The sequence below is a fragment of the Falco biarmicus genome, unplaced genomic scaffold, assembly GCF_023638135.1.
Source record: "Falco biarmicus isolate bFalBia1 unplaced genomic scaffold, bFalBia1.pri scaffold_27, whole genome shotgun sequence".
Taxonomy (NCBI): Eukaryota; Metazoa; Chordata; class Aves; order Falconiformes; family Falconidae; genus Falco; species Falco biarmicus.
Window position 1 is genome coordinate 2,981,924 of NW_026611833.1, and position 17,856 is coordinate 2,999,779.

General features: G+C 55.8%; 1 protein-coding gene across 1 annotated transcript; it reads right to left on the reverse strand.

Annotated features, from left to right (window-relative positions):
- Window positions 1–321: 321 nt before the first annotated feature.
- On the reverse strand, window positions 322–10,568 carry LOC130143388 (uncharacterized). The gene is made up of 3 exons (XM_056326073.1): window positions 9,653–10,568; window positions 2,167–2,318; window positions 322–1,344 (listed from the first exon to the last, which is right to left on the reverse strand). Exons 1-3 carry the CDS (start codon window positions 10,566–10,568, stop codon window positions 322–324), a joined length of 2,091 nt encoding a protein of 696 aa, XP_056182048.1.
- Between the last annotated feature and the right edge of the window lie 7,288 nt (window positions 10,569–17,856).

The window sequence follows — 17,856 nt, forward strand, 5'->3', positions numbered from 1 at the left end:
CACTGGGCCCCCACACGCCAAGGCTCAACACAGGCCCATGCCCTAACGCGTTGCCCCATGCCCTCCTCCCCTGAGCCATGGGGAACCCAAGCTCACAGATGTTATTCAGGGAAGAATTCCTGCAGCCTGTTCCTGAGCTTCGCTTTGGAATTAGTGCCAAAAGCCCAAACATCGGAACTGAGAAATCCTCCTTTTATTAAGAGATATGAGCCAGGGGTCAAGGTTAATTGTCCACCCATGCACATGTACAAAGAACACCGGGTCAGACAGGCTGGGTTCCCTTGTGCAACAGATTCAGACGTTGCGAGACAAACAGGATTGTCACAAAAAGAATGCTAAATGCACTAGAGTTTCCAGAAATGAAGTGGAAATGCCTTTTGAAGGGACATGGATAATTTGTTTCTTCTGAGAGACACCTGACTGCAGCTTCTTCAGTGCGTCCTTCAGCTCCTGGTTCCTCATGCTGTAGATGAGGGGGTTCACTGCTGGAGGCACCACCGAGTACAGAACTGACACCACCAGGTCCAGGGATGGGGAGGAGATGGAGGGGGGCTTCAGGTGGGCAAACATGGCAGTGCTGAGAAAGAGGGAGACCACGGCCAGGTGAGGGAGGCACGTGGAAAAGGCTTTGTGCCGTCCCTGCTCAGAGGGGATCCTCAGCACAGCCCTGAAGATCTGCATGTAAGACAGAATAATGAAAATGAAACACCCAAACACTACTAAGACACTAGACACAATAAGCCCCACTTCCCTGAGGTAGGTGTGTGAGCAGGAGAGCTTGAGGATCTGTGGGATTTCACAGAAGAACTGTCCCAGGGCATTGCCTTGGCAGAGTGGCAGTGAAAAAGTATTTGCTGTCTGTAGGAGGGAGTTGAGAAACCCACTGGCCCAGGCAGCTGCTGCCATGTGGACACAAGCTCTGCTGCCCAGCAGGGTCCCGTAGTGCAGGGGCTGGCAGATGGCCACGGAGCGGTCATAGGCCATGACGGTGAGGAGAGAACACTCTGCTGAAAGGAAAAAGACAATCAGGAAGAGCTGTGCAGCACATCCTGAGTAGGAGATGTCCCTGGTGTCCCAGAGGGAGTTGGCCATGGCTTTGGGGAGAGTGGTGGAGATGGAGCCCAGGTCGAGGAGGGAGAGGTTGAGGAGGAAGAAGTACATGGGGGTGTGCAGGTGGTGGTCACATACTACAGCAGTGATGATGAGTCCGTTGGCCATGAGGGCGGCCAGGTAGATGCCCAGGGAGAGCCAGAAGTGCAAGAGCTGCAGCTCCCGCGTGTCTGCCAATGCCAGGAGGAGGAACTGGGTGATGGAGCTGCTGTTGGACATCTGCTGCCTCTGGGCATATGGTCCTGTCACAGGAGAAAAAGACAGCGATAATTTAGGGGAGACTTCTGCAAGCACAATCAAAGCCATTTCCCACAGACCATCCCCCCGTCACACACAGACATCCCTCTCTTTTCTCGGAGACCTTCCTGCAGCTGTGTGGCTGCAGCCCTGCTTGGTGCTGGCCGTGTGGGTGATGAAGAGCAGGGCATCTGCCCACGGGCTCTTGACCAGCCAGCCCCACTCTGCAGCAGTGGGTGGGGGCAGGGACCAGTCCTGGTGTTTAACTTTGTCCTCTGAAACCAGTGCCAAGGCAGAAGGGCTGGTCAGCGTCTGCAGCGCCAGTGCTAAGGAACGGGAAGGGTGAAGGCATTGTAAGAGAGCTTTAGTTTTTTTCACAGCTCCCCCCCATCTCTCTTGTTGAGTATTTTCAGATGTCAGAAAAGCAGAGCATTTTTGCTGCCCTCCGGTGGAACAGAGTGAGGTCTGTGAGGCAAGAGGATTGCCTGTGGGTGAGTGCCCAGTGAGGGGAGGTGGTCTGTCCTTCTGGTTCCCAGTTTCTGTGGGCTTGCACCTTCCTGAGATGAATGGTGGCCACACTCCCATGTTACCCTGAAATACCACAAGGCACTGCTGAGAACGGTCTGACCCACCACAGACCAGTAAAGGTTGTAGACTTTCATCAGAACTCAGCATCCCACCCACAGCAAAGGATACACAGCTCATTTCACCCACCCCAGCAGTGTTTTCTCCATCACAGAAACTCTACGCATCTACGTGGGGCTTTCAGATCGCTAATGGGTGCGAGGGGACAGGTTTCTATTCTGGAGGGCAACGCACTGCTTGGAAGGGAACTTCAAGGAGGTAGCCAAGTGCCCTAACAAGAGCATCAGGTTCAGGGAGAACCAGCCCATTGCCCAGCCCCACATAGGGCATTGCCCACAGCCCCACGGGTGAGAGGAAAGCTGGGACACTTGTTCCCATGGACACACCTGCAGGAGAGGACCCACAAGGTCAGAGTGTGACTCTGCAGCTGAAACACCCATCCCCAGAGAGCCTGACAGCAAGAGCTAGAGAATAAAACTAACCCAAAACGGCAGAGAAAGAAGTAAAATTGCACTGATGGCCTAGGTAAGAGTGTCCAGGGCGAGCGAGCCAGGCACTGAGGGCAGCGTTGCCCTTGCCCAGCTCTGCTCGCCACCTCCCACACACCAACACTGCCGGGCAGCTGCTCTCAGCCCCTGTGCTCTGCAGAGGGACCGGGGCACGTGGCTGCAGAGCTGCACCGCGGCTCTGCTGGAGCTCTGGCTGCAGAGGGGGTGGCTCACGCCTCGGGACCCCCAGCCCTGAGGGCAGAGGCTTTGCTGGGGGGAGAGCAGCCAGGGGGATGCCTCAGAGAAAGGGGTCTGCACTGCACATGGTCAGAGAGAGCTTTCTGATTCTCCCTTCAACAACAATTCTGTCTGAAGTTTCCTATCAGTCCTTGCAATATCCTGGATGTCAGGAGACTTTCCTTGTGGGAGGTATCTCCCTGTGCCAGGTCTTTCCCTGTCAGTGCTCACAGACCACATCTCTGCCTCTGTGCACTGGCCCCGCACAAACGTGCCTCTCTGAAGGGCACTGGCTGGGCACAGGGTCCTGCCCGCGGGGGGAAAAGGGCAGCTCAGAACGACCCTGATGGCTCCAGCAAAGGTGCTGCTGCTGCTGTTCATAGCGGAGGAGTGGCTGAGGGCACTTCAGGAGGCTCCTGGCAGACCTCCTCATCACTCAGAGTTACAGCTGGCAGTCTCACGGACATCTTCAAACTCGAGCTCTCCATTAACATTTCTGCCTTCCCTCTCCTGCCCCCAACAACAGAAAACTGAAAACACAGATTGAGGAGAGCCCTGGATTTATCATAGCAATCCCTGCGCTGACCTTCGATACAAAAAGTCTCATCCAGACATATTCTGAGGGTAACCTATACTTGTAAGCAGCGCTCACCCTTGCGGCACACTCTCAACAGCAGAGATCCTTCCCTATCAGGGCTCAGTCCATACGCCCCCAGAGCTGCACGGGAGCCCCCCGGCAGGCTGAGAGCTGCCCCTGGCAGGCGGCAGAGCCCCTGCCCCAGCACACAGCCCCCTGGGCTGCAGGGACCCTGCTGGCAAGGACAGCCCTGGGCACCCCTGCCTGCACAGCCACCTTCACAGCCCTGCAGCCGGCCCTGGCACAAGGCAGCCCACATGCCCTGGCCCTCCCACGCTGCAGCAGGGAAGCCCTGCTCTGCAGCACACTGGCCTCCTCCACAGCACAAGGCTCCCACACGGTCCCACAGGCTGGGGGGGCCCCAGCTGCTGCAGACCCGGCTGGGAACTGCAGAGGCATTGCCCTGCAGCCACACACTTACCGGCTCCAGGGCTCTGCAGATTTCTCCAGCAGGGAGCTCTCAGCAGCCTCCCACCAAGGGCTGCTTTTGAGCTCTCCCTGCCTCCCTCCCCTGCCCCTCTGGGCTCCCTCCAGCTGTCCCTGGGGCTGCAGGGGAACCTGCTGGGCAGCAGGATGAGGCAATCCCTCATGGGCCTTGCCTCACCTGGGGGGACACACTTATTTCCAGCAGTGGCAATTCTCTTACTAGAAAAAGTTTTGTGCAGGAGTATCAACTTTTGTTAACGCATTACTAGAGAGGACACCAGGAAGACTGCAGCAAAGGACCCAAGTACTCCTAAAAGAGCGTGTGTGCATGTGTGTGTCTGGTGGTTCTACAGGCAGGGCGGGGAGGATGTCTTCAGTGCTTCAGTAAGCCCTGCAGAGCCCATTTCAGCACTTCATTGCACAGTCCGAGGGCTCAAGACTCAGCTCTCCCTTGCCCAGGCCATGTCTCTGCTCTGAAGCAAAGCCTTTGCACCCCCGGGCTCGGGGACACTTGGTACCAGGTTGCCTCATGGCCAGGCAGAGCTGGGCTGGTGCCACAGCTGGGGGGCTTCAGCCCAGATGTGCAGCAGGGCCCTCAGCCAGGGGCCCACGCAGAGGCAGCTGCAGCCCGTCCTGTTGCAGACAGAGCTGTGACCCTGAGGGAACCAAGTGCCAAGGCAGGTGGCAGAGCTCAGCACAGCTGCTCGGCAAGGACAGCAGCCTCCAACAGCCCAGGCATCCACCACGCGGTTTAGACCGGTGAGGCAATTCCAGGGCACCCGAAGGAGCGTTCCCTCCTTCTGCACAGGCCACAGCCTGCCAGTGTGTGACCTGGGGCCTGCACTCTGCTGCTCTCCTGCCTCACTCCCCTGGGAGATGAGACTCCACCATTTCTTTGCTCCTAGTACCAAGGTGGACACGAATGATGCAGGGTTTCAGATCCAGGGGAGCATCACAGCTGCTGGCCCATCTGGCAGCTGTGCTAGAACGCTGATGCAAAGAACCTGCAGACACCTAAACGTGCATTGTCACTGTGCTGCCCTGTGGCTGTCAGCGGGCGGTTACTTGACCACTGGCTTGCAGGATCCCACCAAGCCTCTGTCTCGCTGCTCCCCTCCTTCTTCACTCACCTCGATGTCTGTAGGGCTGTTCTCTCACATCATTCTCACTCCTCTCCCTTTCTGCTTTGTCCTTTGAGAGACCAGCCTGAGGGCTCTTGCCATACAGGTTAGCCTATGGCAGTAAGGTCTCCCAATCGCCTCCTGATACCTAAGCTCCCAGAAGTCCAAAAGAGACACCTCTCACTTCAGGACAGCCCACCTTCAGGAGCTGGGTGGCTGCAGGCTGCGCTCCAGAAGGGCACAACTCTCCGGTGGCATCGCTGTGTGATCAGGGAGCCCCATGGAGAAGACACCCCAGGAATGCTGCTGGGTAGCTGTGCACAGGCAGCTGCAATGTGCCCTCTGTGTCCCTGGCTGCAGGGGCAGAGCGGAGATCCTTCTCAGGTATGATGAGGCAGCACGAGGAGTTTGCAGATCGGTACTTGGAAACTGGCTGCCTCTGCTCTCAGCAGCGTCCAGTTCCTTCTCTGGGAAGCACTGGGGGTGACAGTCCTGCAGGTCAAGGAGCTGCCAGCACAGGGCAGCTGAAACCAGGGCGGGTGGACAGACTGGCTGTCCTCAGTCCGCACAAAGGGACTGTCTCTTTGCCTCTCAGGGCCCACCTGATGGCACCTGCAGTGCAGCAGGAATGGCAGTGCCAAAACCACTCCTCAGCTGTGGTGGGGCAACCGGAACAAAATACACAGAGAAAAATCCCCTCAACTCCGCTCCATAGTTGGGTGAACACGGGGTGGCAATGCTGTGAAGCCCTTTGATGCCCTGAGTGTATTTAATCCTAGATCACGCCACGTTCCTATTTCGCTACTGCTGTAGGGAAGGACTGACTCCTGCAGAGCCCACAGCAGAGTCTCCTACTCCCTGGAGCACCCTCAGCAAAAACCAACTCATGAGAGATCTACTAAAGGTCTTCGGGAAAGCAGAGAGGCCTTTTCCTTGGGGTTCCTCTGAGAAATATGTTAGGTTTTGCTCAGCAAAGTCTTGCCTAACTCTTTTCCCTCTCAGACAATCTCTGTGCCAGGAGGCACCAGATGCCAAGTGGCTACCCCTTAACCCAGTTCCTCCTCCTGGCATTGGCAGACACGCGGGAGCTGCAGCTCTTGCACTTCTGGCTCTCCTGGGCATCTCCCTGGCTGCCCTCATGGCCAACAGCCTCATCATCACCACTGTACTGTGCGATCACCTCCTCCACACCCCCATGTGCTTCATCCTCATAACCTCTCCCTCCTCGACCTGGGCTCCATCCCCACCATTCTCCCCAAAGCCACGCTCAGTTTCCTGTACGACCAGAGCCATCTCTTACTGAGGATTTGCTGCCCAGCACTTACTGATTCTCTTTTTCATTTCAGCAGAGTATTTTCTTCTCACTGTGATGGCTTATGACTGCTTATGAGATTTGCCATCTACCTCGCCAACCTGACAGCCTGCAGTTGTGCGTGAGGAGCTCCACAGTGGATGTCATTTCCCTCAGCTTTACAAAACTCTGGCCATGGTCTCCCTCAGCGTTGTTCTACCCAAGTGAGGCCATGCCACTCTGGGTGCGAACAGAAAGAGATGAGTAAAACACCAGCTGGATGGTCAGGCTGAGAGAGCAGTGGGGAAGGGCTCACACCCCACCTGGAGGCCACTGGGACATACTGGGGCAGTGTGGGCAGCACAGGGGACTCTCCTGCTTACAGTTTAAGAGCTGTACACATGACCCAGTGGAGGCAACTCTCACAGTGTCTGTCGGTGGCACCAAACTGAGAGGAGCATCCCTGTGCCCTAGGGATGCCATGGAGGGGAACCCTGGCAGGTGGGGTGGCCGCCCTGGCAGGAGCTGCACAGATGCAGGACGGACCAAGGGCAGAGCCTGCACCTCCCTCGCATGGACTAACACCCTGCAGCTGCAGGGCCTGGGACCTGCCTGGCTGGGCAGTGTCTGTGCAGAAAAGGCCCTGGTGGTGCTGGGGGACAGAAGGCAAAACACAATCCCAGCCCGTGACCTGGTAGCAGAGGCAGCCAGCAGGGCCCTGGAGCGTACGAAGAGGTGCCTTGCCAAGAGAGTGAGGGAAGTGATTGTGTCCCCACGCTCATCCCTCGTTAGACCCCCTGTCCGTGACTGTGTTCATTTTTGGGCCCTGACTGTGGAGGGAAGGGGGGAGGGAGCGGCTGGGTGGCTGCTGGGCTTTTGGCCAGAGACAAGCCTTGACAGCAAGGAAGATGTGTATAATTCGGAGGGAGTTGAGGAAGGAAGGGAGGCAACAGAAAGTCCCCAGGACTTGGAGGGCCACGGTTTCATATCTTTGGCAAACCCCATTCAGAATATGCTGGGAAGTGATGCTGACATTCCGAACCAACAAGGTCCATGGGCAGGCAAAGCTGTGCCTGTTGTTGTGACCCTAAGGAGACCCACACGCCTCTCTAAGGTGACCCGCACACCTACGGCATAGATCATGCTGGGGCTGAATCTCTTGCCTGGCTTCAATGGCCCCCCGAAGCCATGGACAAAGCTTTGGGTGGAGGCCCCAGGTGAGGCTGGTCAGGGCCAGGAAGGCCTAGGGATGCTCTCAGGGCCCTGCCCCCATGGGATCCCACCTGCCAGTGCCCTCAGCAGGCCAGGTTTTACTACCCTCATCTCCCAGGGCTGTGCTCTGCTGCTCTCCTTCCCCACTTACCTGGGCATCAAGGACACCACAATTTCATAATCACTACAATCAAGACTGGCACTGCTATTCACATCCCTGAGCAGATTGTTGTCTTTGGGGAGTCCCAGGTGCAGGTGAGCATCAGAGTGGGCAACCTGTTTGGTCTGAGGAACTTGCCCACAAGCCCCTGCACTCTTGGCATCCGTGCTTACCTGTCCTGTGAACACCAAGGAGACTGATTCCCTCAGAATAAACCAGACTATCTCACCCATTGTTTCTCCTGCCATAGTATCTCACAATCCAAACATTTTTTTAATTGGCAATAAATTAATCTTTGCCAAGGCAACACATCTCTGGACATGAAAAGAATCATTAAGAGATTTCTTTGTCTTTATCTTGACCCATGAGCATTGCTGGTTTATTTTCTTCCTTTGTCCTGTTGAGTCAGTGCAGCGAATGAGCAGCTGAATGTTTGTCTCACCATTGGTCAAGGTTAACCCACCACAGGACCACATCAGGACTGCTGAGCCCACAATGGGGCTCCCCAGCACAAGCGAGACCCTGACACATCACAGCAAGTCCTGCAGAGGCCAGAAGGATGGTTAGGACCTGGAGCATATTATGGGCAAAGGGAGGCTGAGAGAGCAAGAGTATTATTTGAGAAATGGTTCTGAGTGAAAGACTGGAGCGCTGGACCCAGGCCAGCTGGTGGGATCTCAATCAATATTTGTTAGAACACCATGCCATGAGAACATGATCTTGTTGGAGGTGTCTGACAATGGCCTTCACTGAGAGACCAACTGTGGTAAGAGCTATGGGACTTGTGTGTAACAAGTGTCAGTAGGAAAGTGGCTCCCTTTATATTTAGAAATGGTGATGAAGTTGGGTATCACTGAAGCACAGAGGAGGACAGAGGTGACCATGCAGCAAACGACCCTCATAGAGGCTGAGTTCTATAACCAGACATGGAAATGAGCAGTGTTTGGGACTTCTTGGGGGAAAATTGCCCTGGGGCAGCTTCCTTAGTTTCCAAAGAACATGGCACAGAGCAGGAACCTCAGTCTCGCTCTCCTGGTGCCTTGCTTCCTTTGTCATTGACCCCCAGATCTGCACCAGGACACCCTGCTGTGTGCCCCCACCCTGCACACCCACACAGCTGAGCTCTCACTGGTGTTTCCCTCTCCCTGGCCCTTCCCAGCCCAGCCCCCCCCCCCAGCTCTGCCCACCTCCCCTGCCCTCTCCCCAGCCCAGGCAAACACAGCAGCCCACGCGGGGCTGGCCCCATGCAATTGCCCACCCAAAGGGGGCTGCAGAGCTCTGGGCACTCACCCCATGGCCATAGACCATCACAAGGGCACAGGAGATGCTGGTGGGCAGAGAGGGGTCTCCTCCTGCCAGTCAGCCCCAGGGCTGGCACCAGCCATGGCATGAGGACACAGAGGCCATTGCCTCCCTCTGTCTGCTGCTCCTCTCTCACAGGGACCCTGCTTGCCCACTCCTGGCAGCCCCTCGGGGCCAGTCCCTGTCCCCAGCACCAGGCTGCTGGCCTGGGGGCTCCCCAGGCACCTCCTGCTGCACCAGGGACACAGCAGCCTGCCCCAGCTGGGGCATCCACAGAGACACCTGCTCTTGCCCAGGGATGTGGTCTCAGGCATGGCCCTGAGCAGGCGGTGCTGCTGTGCAGGGCAGCGGTGCCTGAAAGCCCAGGGAGATGGTCCCAGGCACATCCCTCTTGGTCACCCACCATTCCCATGGGCACTGGGCCCCCACACGCCAAGGCTCAACACAGGCCCATGCCCTAACGCGTTGCCCCATGCCCTCCTCCCCTGAGCCATGGGGAACCCAAGCCCAGCAGCATGGTCTTCTGGGGGCAATTCCTGCAGCCTGTTCCTGAGCTCAGCTTTGGAAGAAGAGACCAACCTCCAGATATAGGCATTGAAAAAACCCACCCTTTTATTACTGAGATGTGACACAGGAGTATATATGTACCATCCTCCCTGGCGCATGTACAAAGGCCTCTGGGTCAGGGAGGCTGGGTTCGTGCTTTTGGGGAAGTGGAGTGAGGAAATACATTGAAGTAAAACCATGATTGTCATAGATGGAATGTTAAACACACATGATGTTCTATACGTGACTTGAAAATACCTTGTAAAGAGCCACAGTCAGTTCATTGCCGCTGAGAGACACCTGACTGCATCAGCTTCTTCAGTGCGTCCTTCAGCTTCTGGTTCCTCATGCTGTAGATGAGGGGGTTCAGTGCTGGAGGCACCAACGAGTACAGGACTGAGACCGCCAAGTCCAGAGATTTGGAGGAGATGGAGGGGGGTTTCAGGTAGGCAAATGTGCCAGTGCTGAGAAAGAGGGAGACCACGGCCAGGTGAGGGAGGCACGTGGAAAAGGCTTTGTGCCGTCCCTGCTCAGAGGGGATCCTTAGCACAGCCCTGAAGATCTGAACGTAGGACAGCATGATGGAAACAAAACAGCCAAATGCTATGAAGGCACTAACCACAATAAGCCCCACTTCCCTGAGGTAGGTGTGTGAGCAGGAGAGCTTGAGGATCTGTGGGATTTCACAGAAGACCTGTCCCAGGGCATTGCCGTGGCAGAGTGGCAGTGAAAAAGTATTGGCCGTGTGCAGCGCAGCATAGAGAACATCACTACCCCAGACAACAGCTGCCATGTGGACACAAGCTCTGCTGCCCAGCAGGGTCCCGTAGTGCAGGGGCTGGCAGATGGCCACGTAGCGGTCATAGGCCATGACAGTGAGGAGAAAATACTCAGTTGAAATGAAAAATAAAAAGAGAAAAGCTTGGGCAGCACATCCTGCATAGGAGATGGCCCTGGTTTCCCACAGGGAATTGGCCATGGCTTTGGGGACAATGGTAGAAATGGAGCCCAGGTCAAGAAGGGACAGGTTGAGGAGGAAGAAGTACATGGGGGTGTGGAGATGTTTGTCACACACTACGGTGGTGATGATGAGTCCGTTGCCCAGGACGGCAGCCAGGTAGATGCCCAGGAAGAGCCAGAAGTGCAAGAGCTGCAGCTCCCGCGTGTCTGCCAATGCCAGGAGGAGGAACTGGGTGATGGAGCTGCTGTTAGACATCTTCTGTTTCTGAACACAGGGACCTGTTGAAGGACAAAAGGCAGGGACAATTTAGGAGAGACTTCTTTGAGCCAAGTGAAAGCCGTTTCTCCTAGATGCGCCCCCGCTGCCCCATGTCCCCCCCCTCTGCCGTTCCTAGGAGAGCTCCCTTCCGAGCCGTGGCTGGAGCTGTGCTGAGTGCTGGCCGAGTGTGCTGTGAGGAGCAGGGGCTGTGCCCGCTGGCTGCCCAGCAGTGAGCCCTGCTCTGCAGCAGGGGCTTCATGGGAACCGTGGGGGCAGGGGCCAGTCCTGGCCTTGCACTGGCTCAGCCCAAACTGCTCCCAGCGCAGAAGGGCCTGTCAGCATCGGCTCTGCCCGTGCTGAGCAACGGCCATGGCCAGAGTCAGGTCAGGAGGGCTTTGTGCTGTGCTCAGGGAGAGCAGAGTGAGTGCTGAGAGGCAAGGGCACTGTCTGTGCCTGAGGGCAGAGGCAGGGAATCTGGTGAGTCCCTCCAGCTCCTTCTCAGCTGCCCTGCACTTGCAGCTTTCTGTGATAGAGTCCAATTACACTGACATGTGTCCTGGTTTAACCCTGGCTGGAAATTATGTACCGCAGGGATGCTCACTTACTCCCCCCTCACCCATAGGTATGAGGAGAGGAATCAGAAAGGAATGTAAATCTTGAAGTTTGAGACGAGAAAAAAATCATAAATGCAGTAGAATAAAAATGAAATTACAATAACAATAATGAGAATGACAGTTATAATGAGAGGGAGGTAGTCGGGGGTAATAAAATCCAACAAGAAAGGAAGGAAAGGAAGGAAAGGAAGGAAAGGAAGGAAAGGAAGGAGGGAAGGAAGGAAGGAGGGAAGGAAGGAAGGAAGGAGGGAAGGAGGGAAGGAGGGAAGGAGGGAAGGAAGGAAGGAGGTAAGGAAGGAAGGAGGGAAGGAAGGAAGGAGGGAAGGAGGGAAGGAGGGAAGGAAGGAAGGAGGGAAGGAAGGAAGGAGGGAAGGAGGGAAGGAGGGAAGGAGGGAAGGAGGGAAGGAGGGAAGAATGGAAGAAAGAAACAAAGAAGGAAAGAAACAAGGAGGAAGGAAAGAAGCAAAGAGAGAAAGAGAGAAAGAAATGAAGAAAGGAAGAAAGGAAGAAAGGAAGCAGGGAAGACAGTGATACACAATACAGCTGCTCATCACCCACTGACTGATGCCCAGCCAGTCCCCAGCATCGACTGGCAGACCCCAGCAACCCCCACCAAGTTTATATACTGAGCATGAACATGTTGCATCACCTATAAACAACCAAAAATATCAGTGCATTTTCAAAATTGTTCTCAAAAGTCCTTCCCACTTAGATGAAAATTAACTCTATCCCAGCCACAACCAGGACACTTTGTTACCCTAAAAAGCAAGCAGACACTGCTGAAGAGCAGAGGGATCCACTACAGAGCACAGAATGGCTCGCCCTTTCTCGAAGTCTCAGCACCCCCCTTTCTAGCCAGGGACACCCATGGTCGCAGTGTGCCCTGGAAGCAGCGTGCAGCTTGGGTGGACACCCCAAGCAGGTGACCGAGGGTCCTGATTATGGTGATTGTTAAAGGAGAGCCAGCTCCTTCCCCAGCATCACACACTGCATTGCCCACAGCTTCACAGATTAGAGGAAACCTGGGACACCTCCTTGCTGTGCTCACATCGGCACAGGAGGACTCACAGGGTCTGTGCCTGAGCCTGCAGCTGAAACTCCCATTCCAACCGAGCCGGTCAGTTATCCCAAAATCATCTGAGCAAAGCCAGGAGAGAGACAGATGGGCACACTGGAATGCCTTTCCCTTCTCAAGCCCTGCACAGCACCTCCCAGACCAGAGCAATGCAGGACAGCCACGCTCAACGCCTGCAGCTGTCCCTGCCAGCAGCTCTTTCTCTGGCCCCACGGCTCTTCCCTGCCAGCGCTCACAGAGCCCAGCTCAGCCCCTGTGTGCCCAGCTCTGCCCTGCAGCCGCTCTCTGCCTGCAGGCCTGAAAGAACAGCTCCCCCAGAGCCTGAGGGAAAAGGAGAGCTGATGCTGCTTTGATCTGGATGCTGCTGCAGAGGGAAGGCACTTGCTGACCTTCCTCATAAACATCACTGTGATGCTCTGAGAGTCTCTGCCCCTGCTCTGACCTACACAGTTCAGATTCCATTCCTACCAAGATGAGCAAGATAAAAATGGAAGCAGAGATTCAGGCAAGAAGAGACTCCAGCAGAAAACCCCTGCCGTGAATGTGCTCATGAGAAGTCGCCTTGGAAATGAGGTGGGCATGAGCAGAAGCTGCGAGCAGCCCTGACCAGTGCAGCACCCACGCAACAGCACGAGAACATTGCCCTGACAGGGTTTGCTCCTTCCACCTACAGATTCTCCCTGCAGCCGCACGGGAGCCCCCCGGCAGGCTGAGAGCTGCCCCTGGCAGGCGGCAGAGCCCCTGCCCCAGCACACAGCCCCCTGGGCTGCAGGGACCCTGCTGGCAAGGACAGCCCTGGGCACCCCTGCCTGCACAGCCACCTTCACAGCCCTGCAGCCGGCCCTGGCACAAGGCAGCCCACATGCCCTGGCCCTCCCACGCTGCAGCAGGGAAGCCCTGCTCTGCAGCACACTGGCCTCCTCCACAGCACAAGGCTCCCACACGGTCCCACAGGCTGGGGGGGCCCCAGCTGCTGCAGACCCGGCTGGGAACTGCAGAGGCATTGCCCTGCAGCCACACACTTACCGGCTCCAGGGCTCTGCAGATTTCTCCAGCAGGGAGCTCTCAGCAGCCTCCCACCAAGGGCTGCTTTTGAGCTCTCCCTGCCTCCCTCCCCTGCCCCTCTGGGCTCCCTCCAGCTGTCCCTGGGGCTGCAGGGGAACCTGCTGGGCAGCAGGATGAGGCAATCCCTCATGGGCCTTGCCTCACCTGGGGGGACACACTTATTTCCAGCAGTGGCAATTCTCTTACTAGAAAAAGTTTTGTGCAGGAGTATCAACTTTTGTTAACGCATTACTAGAGAGGACACCAGGAAGACTGCAGCAAAGGACCCAAGTACTCCTAAAAGAGCGTGTGTGCATGTGTGTGTCTGGTGGTTCTACAGGCAGGGCGGGGAGGATGTCTTCAGTGCTTCAGTAAGCCCTGCAGAGCCCATTTCAGCACTTCATTGCACAGTCCGAGGGCTCAAGACTCAGCTCTCCCTTGCCCAGGCCATGTCTCTGCTCTGAAGCAAAGCCTTTGCACCCCCGGGCTCGGGGACACTTGGTACCAGGTTGCCTCATGGCCAGGCAGAGCTGGGCTGGTGCCACAGCTGGGGGGCTTCAGCCCAGATGTGCAGCAGGGCCCTCAGCCAGGGGCCCACGCAGAGGCAGCTGCAGCCCGTCCTGTTGCAGACAGAGCTGTGACCCTGAGGGAACCAAGTGCCAAGGCAGGTGGCAGAGCTCAGCACAGCTGCTCGGCAAGGACAGCAGCCTCCAACAGCCCAGGCATCCACCACGCGGTTTAGACCGGTGAGGCAATTCCAGGGCACCCGAAGGAGCGTTCCCTCCTTCTGCACAGGCCACAGCCTGCCAGTGTGTGACCTGGGGCCTGCACTCTGCTGCTCTCCTGCCTCACTCCCCTGGGAGATGAGACTCCACCATTTCTTTGCTCCTAGTACCAAGGTGGACACGAATGATGCAGGGTTTCAGATCCAGGGGAGCATCACAGCTGCTGGCCCATCTGGCAGCTGTGCTAGAACGCTGATGCAAAGAACCTGCAGACACCTAAACGTGCATTGTCACTGTGCTGCCCTGTGGCTGTCAGCGGGCGGTTACTTGACCACTGGCTTGCAGGATCCCACCAAGCCTCTGTCTCGCTGCTCCCCTCCTTCTTCACTCACCTCGATGTCTGTAGGGCTGTTCTCTCACATCATTCTCACTCCTCTCCCTTTCTGCTTTGTCCTTTGAGAGACCAGCCTGAGGGCTCTTGCCATACAGGTTAGCCTATGGCAGTAAGGTCTCCCAATCGCCTCCTGATACCTAAGCTCCCAGAAGTCCAAAAGAGACACCTCTCACTTCAGGACAGCCCACCTTCAGGAGCTGGGTGGCTGCAGGCTGCGCTCCAGAAGGGCACAACTCTCCGGTGGCATCGCTGTGTGATCAGGGAGCCCCATGGAGAAGACACCCCAGGAATGCTGCTGGGTAGCTGTGCACAGGCAGCTGCAATGTGCCCTCTGTGTCCCTGGCTGCAGGGGCAGAGCGGAGATCCTTCTCAGGTATGATGAGGCAGCATGAGGAGCTTGCAGATCGGTACTTGGAAACTGGCTGCCTCTGCTCTCAGCAGCGTCCAGTTCCTTCTCTGGGAAGCACTGGGGGTGACAGTCCTGCAGGTCAAGGAGCTGCCAGCACAGGGCAGCTGAAACCAGGGCGGGTGGACAGACTGGCTGTCCTCAGTCCGCACAAAGGGACTGTCTCTTTGCCTCTCAGGGCCCACCTGATGGCACCTGCAGTGCAGCAGGAATGGCAGTGCCAAAACCACTCCTCAGCTGTGGTGGGGCAACCGGAACAAAATACACAGAGAAAAATCCCCTCAACTCCGCTCCATAGTTGGGTGAACACGGGGTGGCAATGCTGTGAAGCCCTTTGATGCCCTGAGTGTATTTAATCCTAGATCACGCCACGTTCCTATTTCGCTACTGCTGTAGGGAAGGACTGACTCCTGCAGAGCCCACAGCAGAGTCTCCTACTCCCTGGAGCACCCTCAGCAAAAACCAACTCATGAGAGATCTACTAAAGGTCTTCGGGAAAGCAGAGAGGCCTTTTCATTGGGGTTCCTCTGAGAAATATGTTAGGTTTTGCTCAGCAAAGTCTTGCCTAACTCTTTTCCCTCTCAGACAATCTCTGTGCCAGGAGGCACCAGATGCCAAGTGGCTACCCCTTAACCCAGTTCCTCCTCCTGGCATTGGCAGACACGCGGGAGCTGCAGCTCTTGCACTTCTGGCTCTCCTGGGCATCTCCCTGGCTGCCCTCATGGCCAACAGCCTCATCATCACCACTGTACTGTGCGATCACCTCCTCCACACCCCCATGTGCTTCATCCTCATAACCTCTCCCTCCTCGACCTGGGCTCCATCCCCACCATTCTCCCCAAAGCCACGCTCAGTTTCCTGTACGACCAGAGCCATCTCTTACTGAGGATTTGCTGCCCAGCACTTACTGATTCTCTTTTTCATTTCAGCAGAGTATTTTCTTCTCACTGTGATGGCTTATGACTGCTTATGAGATTTGCCATCTACCTCGCCAACCTGACAGCCTGCAGTTGTGCGTGAGGAGCTCCACAGTGGATGTCATTTCCCTCAGCTTCAGCAAAACTGTTGTCATGGTCTCCCTCAGTGTTGTTCTGCCCGAGTGAGGCCATGACACTCTGGGTGCGAACAGAAAGAGATGAGTAAAACACCAGCTGGATGGTCAGGCTGAGAGAGCAGTGGGGAAGGGCTCACACCCCACCTGGAGGCCACTGGGACATACTGGGGCAGTGTGGGCAGCACAGGGTTTCTCCTGTGCCCTGTACAGCAACTGCCACAACGTCTGTTGATGGCACTACATTTTCAGGACCATCCCTGTGCCCTAGGGATGCCGTGGAGGGGAACCCTGGCAGGTGGGGTGGCCGCCCTGGCAGGAGCTGCACAGATGCAGGACGGACCAAGGGCAGAGCCTGCACCTCCCTCGCATGGACTAACACCCTGCAGCTGCAGGGCCTGGGACCTGCCTGGCTGGGCAGTGTCTGTGCAGAAAAGGCCCTGGTGGTGCTGGGGGACAGAAGGCAAAACACAATCCCAGCCCGTGACCTGGTAGCAGAGGCAGCCAGCCGTGCCCTGGAGCGTACGAAGAGGTGCCTTGCCAAGAGAGTGAGGGAAGTGATCGTGTTCCCATGCTCATCACTCATAACACCACATGTAGACTGCTGTGTTAATTTTTGGATCTTGACTGGGGAGGGAAGGAGAGAAGAAGTTTCTTAATGGCTCGAGACAGAACCCATTACAGCAAGGAAGATGTGTATGACTGGGAGTGAGTTCAGTGAAAAGTCACTGAGAGGCTCAGGGGGCAGAGACCACCCCAGAAGACGCAACCAATTTGGGATTTACAATTTGCCTGGGCCAGCAGAGTCTTGGAGCTGGAGGAAAAGGGCCATTTGTCAAATCCCAGAACCCAAATGAAAACAAGAGCTCAGAGCATCCCTGGGAATGGCCGGGTGGTGTCACTTAGGGATAATGAATTTGGGACTCATTGCCAAACTTCTATATGAAGGTGTTGGAGGAAAGGGAAACCTCCTCGTCTGGACTCAGGAGTGCAGAGATGCATTTACGGAATGGAAACGGACTGGAATGAGTGCTCCAGCTCTAGGCCTCCCAAATCTAGAAAACCCATTGGAACTCTTTGTGCATGAAAGGTGACACGTTGCCTTAGGAGTGTTGGCCCAGAGCCTGGAACCATGGAGCAGAGCCGTGGGGAGCTTTTCCAAACAGCTGGACAGTGTCAGTAAAGGACGGCCAACCTGTCCGCGCACGGTGGCAGCTACAGTATTACCGATGCAAGAGGCCCAGGAACTGACACCTGGGCAAAAATGACATGATCTCGGTGGAAAAGAAGAAGTAACTCATGATTGTTTAAAGACAATGGCAGAGGTATATTCTAGCCGAGTGGAATTAAAAGGCACGCCAACAGAAAATGGAGACTGGGACTTATTTGTAGGTGGTAGTAGTTTTGTGCGAAATGGGACCCAAAGAGCAGGACATGTGGTGGTAACTATCAGAGAGAGAAGAGAAGCCAAAGCCCTCTCATCTGACACGTGGGCCCAAGAGGCAGAACTCACAGCCTCACTAAGGGCACTGGGATTATTATCAACAGACAAGGCTTTTTTAATGCATGGACATATTTGAAATTTGCCTTTGGAACAGACCATGCCGATGGGGCTGTTGGAAAGAAAGAAAGAAAGAGGACTCTGAACCTCTCAAGGATCCCCAGTCAAATTATGAGGCAAAGACCCCACAATCATTTCAGGTGACCAGCTGACCCAGGGTGCTGGCAATTATGCATTGTAAAGTGCAGCACCTTGGAGATAGCTCGGTGCATCTAGGACAGCAAGTGGCAGATCAAGCAAGGAAAGAAGCAGCTGAAAGTCAAATATTGCTAGTCCTGCCAGAGAAATGGCAGAAATTAGGACCTAAGAGCCCACAGGATCCAGCAGAAAACAATTAATTGGCTAATATACTGAAGCAACCGCAAATCATGGATGGCGGGTGACTCCTTCGCATCAACTAACATTTACAGAGGAA

What these genes read in the sequence shown, in the direction of transcription:
- LOC130143388 (XM_056326073.1), bottom strand. Translation starts at nt 10,568, where the DNA reads ATGTCTAACAGCAGCTCCATCACCCAGTTCCTCCTCCTGGCATTGGCA. An exon ending in GAAGAAGCTGATGCAGTCAG is followed by an intron (nt 2,319 to 9,652) that starts GTGTCTCTCAGC and finishes CCTCTCCTGCAG; the next exon opens with GTGTGTCCATGGGAACAAGT. An exon ending in TTGAAGTTCCCTTCCAAGCA is followed by an intron (nt 1,345 to 2,166) that starts GTGCGTTGCCCT and finishes ACAGGACCATAT; the next exon opens with GCCCAGAGGCAGCAGATGTC.